At 38.1% G+C, this 4,197-nt stretch overlaps 1 protein-coding gene across 1 annotated transcript; it reads right to left on the bottom strand.

Annotated features, from left to right (window-relative positions):
* Positions 1–2,898: 2,898 nt before the first annotated feature.
* On the bottom strand, positions 2,899–3,831 carry LOC127207744 (olfactory receptor 1L8-like). Its single transcript, XM_051167182.1, has one exon. It carries the CDS (start codon positions 3,829–3,831, stop codon positions 2,899–2,901), a length of 933 nt encoding a protein of 310 aa, XP_051023139.1.
* Between the last annotated feature and the right edge of the window lie 366 nt (positions 3,832–4,197).

The raw sequence follows: 4,197 nt of genomic DNA, 5'->3' as shown, positions 1-4,197 counted from the left end.
GAAGTAAATACTCCAAAGACAAGATTTGACACCTATAATTATATCTTATCAAGATATCTGCCTGAAGCTAATGTGACAAATAATGTTTTCAGACATGCAGGCACTTGAGAACGTATTTCAGCTGGTGACTTTTAGTCCTTCACCATTGATTCGACCATCTTATATACTGGTAATTTTAAATTCCATGAACATAAGTTCAAGTACCCATGGAAACCAAACAAGGGCATCAGACTCTGGATTGGAAGTTCCAAGTGGTTGTGAGCCTCCCAATATGAATGCTGGAAACCAAACTCTGGTCTTTTATAAGAGGTAGAAGGGCTCTTACCAATGGAGCCATCTTGGCTCCACAGTAACATTTTTGTACTGTAGCAGTCACTGGCTTCTCTTGCTTCTGCCTTTGCTAAGAGGGTCTGCATATCTCTGACTCTGCTTGAGCTTGAGATTCTTTCCTCCTATTACGTTGCCTTCTTCTGACTCAATATGAGAGTTTTTGTTTTGTCTCATTGTATCTTGTCTTGTCCTGTATAGCCATCATCTTTTGGATACCTGCTCTTTCTGAAGAGAAAATGGAGGGGAGTAGCTCTGTAGAAGATGGGGGTGGGGCTAGCTAGGAGGAGCAGATGGAGGTGAAAGTGTGGGTGCGATGTATTGAGTTAGAGAAGAATCTATTTTCAGTTTTACAAATGGTCACAAAAGGAGACATTTTCAAAGAAGCCTTCAAAGTAACATATTTTCTTTAAGAACAAATCATTGGCTGCACATGGCACACACTTTTAATCCCAGCACTCTGGAGACAGAGGCATGTGGATCATTGTAAGTTTGATTCCAGCCTGGTCTACAAAGTGAGTCTAGGACAACCAAGGCTACACAGAGAAACCCTGTGTTGAAAAACAAAACAAAAAACAAAAATAAATATCAATTCATTCCTTAAGTCATAGCAAGCCCTTAAAAATTCAAGTATAGGATTAAATCGTGGTTTTATTTTGACTCTCAAGAACTTTTTCTGTTTCTTCAAACTTTTAGTACCAATACTCCCCTAGAAGAGAACCTAGTTTAACTCAAGCCAAAGCAACTCAAAAGATACAGGAAGTTCCTCAAACTGATGAGATTTACTACTCTCTTCTCAAGAACATATAAGCAATAAAGACTGCTGAGAGATATTCTTCAACAAGCTGAGCTGTCTGAGAGATAAATATCAGCCAAATTGTGTTAAAGAAACAAAAAGCGTCTAGGCCACTTGAAAAAGGCCAACTGAGAAAACTGGAAATGACACTCCCCAAACTTTTGAGCTGCCTTCAAGTTCTGCAGTGCACTCCAGGTTTCCAATAACCCCTATAGATAAACTCTCATTTATAATCCTGTAAGCAAGCCCAATGAATCCCTTCAGTTCAGAAATTTAGACTTTTCTTACTTTTTTTTTGGTCATTGGTTTATCATCTCGTGTGAGTGAATATTTGTTAAATCACCCCCAGAATTTTTTCATACCAGTTATGTATATAAGAGATATGTTGTTCATTGTGCCAAAATAAAAAAAAATCAATATCCTTCTAACCCAAATCACAAAAAATTCCATGAACAACCAATTTTATTTGAATAAATTTAAACATTATAAACAAATACAGGAAAGCAGAAGTAGCCTACTTTGCCCTTCCCACTCTTCCCCTCTTACCCACGCAGTACTCACTGTGCAGTTTTATTTTGGTCCACATCTTTTTTCCCCTCTTGTTTTTGAGACAGGGCCTCAGTATATATCTGTGGCTGGCTTTGAACTCAGTATGTGTCCTAGGATGGCCTCAAACTCACGGAGACTCATTTGTCTCTGCCTTCTGGGTACTGGTGTTAAAGGTGTGTACCACCACACCCTGCTTTGTTCAATACCTTTGTCATCCTCCTCAATAGTTTTTCAAGGCAACAATAAATATATATGTGATTCTTTAGACTTGCAGTATATGATCAACCACATCTTTATTTCTTGATTGATAACATTTAAATTGCTGACATTTTTTCTGTTTGAAGCTGAGATTCCTGGAACATCTTTGAATGTATCAAAACATACTTATAGCAATACCAGTCAGTATATGTTTCTGATGATAATGGTACCCTATAATCTTACAAGTGGAAATTTCTAGAATAATCAACATATTTCACATATGATGTTTCCTATATCTTTGTATTCAGTGGATGCTTACATAAATATTAGTGAGTATACATTTCTGATGATAATGCTACATTATAATCTTATGAGTAGAAATTTTTAGAATAAGCGACATGTTTTATATGTATGATTTTCTATTTCCCCCAAGTGGAATGTGTAATTTCCAAGCTGTTGTTCTTATTTCTTGTTCTATTAGCAATTTTAATTACATGGTAAAGAATAAAAAAGTTAAAAAGAACTAAAGCCAAAGTGATATAATTTAGAGAAAATAGAGAAACATTAGAGACAAAAATCAAATTTAGGCAAAAAACATTTCACTGAGAAAAAAATTAGTAAAAATAGTAACAAAAATGTAATCATCACTCTCTTCATCTTACCCATTCTTTCTTCATCTTTATCTCCAGTTTTCAAAAGCATTTGATTGCTACACACTGTGTAATTTTAAAGTGATGTTTTGAGTCGTATGGAATTTTGAAGAAAAGTATTAGTTTAGAGCAATTTTTGGAAGATGGGGATACACATAACATAAAGGGGTAAAGAAAAACAGAGAATAAGAACATCATGCTTACATGGGTGCAGATAACTGATAGCCATCATGGGTTACATCAGTGAATATAACTGTTTCCCATAGCTTTGCTGCACATGCATTAAAAATGCTAGCCTCTGATCCTGTTCATCGAGAACAGCACAAACAAACCAGGTCCAAGCGGAGCAGACTTGTGAGTGTGTCAACAGGATGCTTCTTAGACGCTCCTTCTGCCCATGAACTTCCTCAGTCCCTGCTTCAAGTCTTTGTTCCTCAAGCTGTAGATGAAAGGGTTTAACAGAGATGAAAAAACTGTGTAGACAATTGTTGCTATGTGATCCTTGACAGTGTAAGTTGACACAGGCTGTAAGTACACATAGAAGATGCTTCCATAAAATAGGGTCACCACGGTGAGGTGAGAACCACAGGTGGAAAAGGCTTTGCGTTTCCCAGCAGCAGAAGGGATCTTGAGAACTGTGATGAGGATTCTCATGTAGGAGAAGGCAATGCATAGGAAGGGGGTCACCAAGACAAAAGCTCCTTCAGTCACTATCACAAACTCATTGACAAATGTGGAAGAGCAGGATAATTTTATCAGAGGACTGAGGTCACAGAGGAAGTGGTGAATAACATTGGAGTCACAGAAGGTCAGACGATTAAGTAAAAGTGTGTGCAGAAGTGAGTGGAAGTGAGGAACGGAGCAAGAAAAGGTCACCAGTAGGACACATCGATGATGGCTCATGATGGTGACATAGTGAAAGGGGTTACAGATGGCCACATAGCGATCAAAGGCCATTACTGCCAGAAGACAACTATCTGTGTTGCCCAAGGCATAGAGAAAATACATTTGTGTCAGACATCCAGCATAGGTGATAGTCTTTTTTTCCGACAGAAAATTCACCAGCATCTTCGGGACAATGGTTGTCGTGAAGCAAATGTCTGTTAAAGACAGAAAACTCAAGAAAAAATACATGGGAGTCTGGAGATGAGGGTCAGAGTGGATCACCAGAATGATTAGCAGGTTCCCTGCTATGGTGACCACATAAATGGTGAGGAAGAGAATAAAGAGTGGCTTTTGGTCTTCGGGCTGAGAGGACAGTCCCAGGAGGATGAACTCGGAGACAGTGTTGGTTTTGTTAACTCTTTCCATAGATTTGGATCCAGTTATATGCAAGAAGCTTTGTTACTTAACACATTCTAGTTCAAAGCTCCAAATCACAACAACTCAGTAAGTCTTTAGTTCATGTTTTAGGGGTAGGATGAGGAGAATCTATAATGCTAGGTTTGGGTTGGTTTTGTTTTGTTTTGATTTGTTCTATTTCTCCAAAACCTGTTTTGTAGATGACCTAAAGGTCAAAGGAGATGGATCCAAAACAAAAACCAGATTCAAGTTTTAGTTGGATCTTAGGAATTTTTCAAGACATGCTTGAAATTGTAAGAGAGAAGAGAGAAGTGCAAGACTTCACCAAGTACCAAGGTGGGTGAGCAGCCTCTTCTGGCTCTCCTCTACACCCAA

The sequence above is a fragment of the Acomys russatus genome, chromosome 24 (genome assembly GCF_903995435.1).
Source record: "Acomys russatus chromosome 24, mAcoRus1.1, whole genome shotgun sequence".
NCBI classification, from domain to species: Eukaryota; Metazoa; Chordata; class Mammalia; order Rodentia; family Muridae; genus Acomys; species Acomys russatus.
The sequence above is the reverse complement of the archived record's forward strand: the minus strand, read 5'-3'. Positions and strand labels throughout refer to the sequence as shown.

Bases quoted from the DNA above. Each gene is read 5' to 3' on its own strand.
- LOC127207744 (XM_051167182.1), bottom strand. From the start codon at position 3,831: ATGGAAAGAGTTAACAAAACCAACACTGTCTCCGAGTTCATCCTCCTG.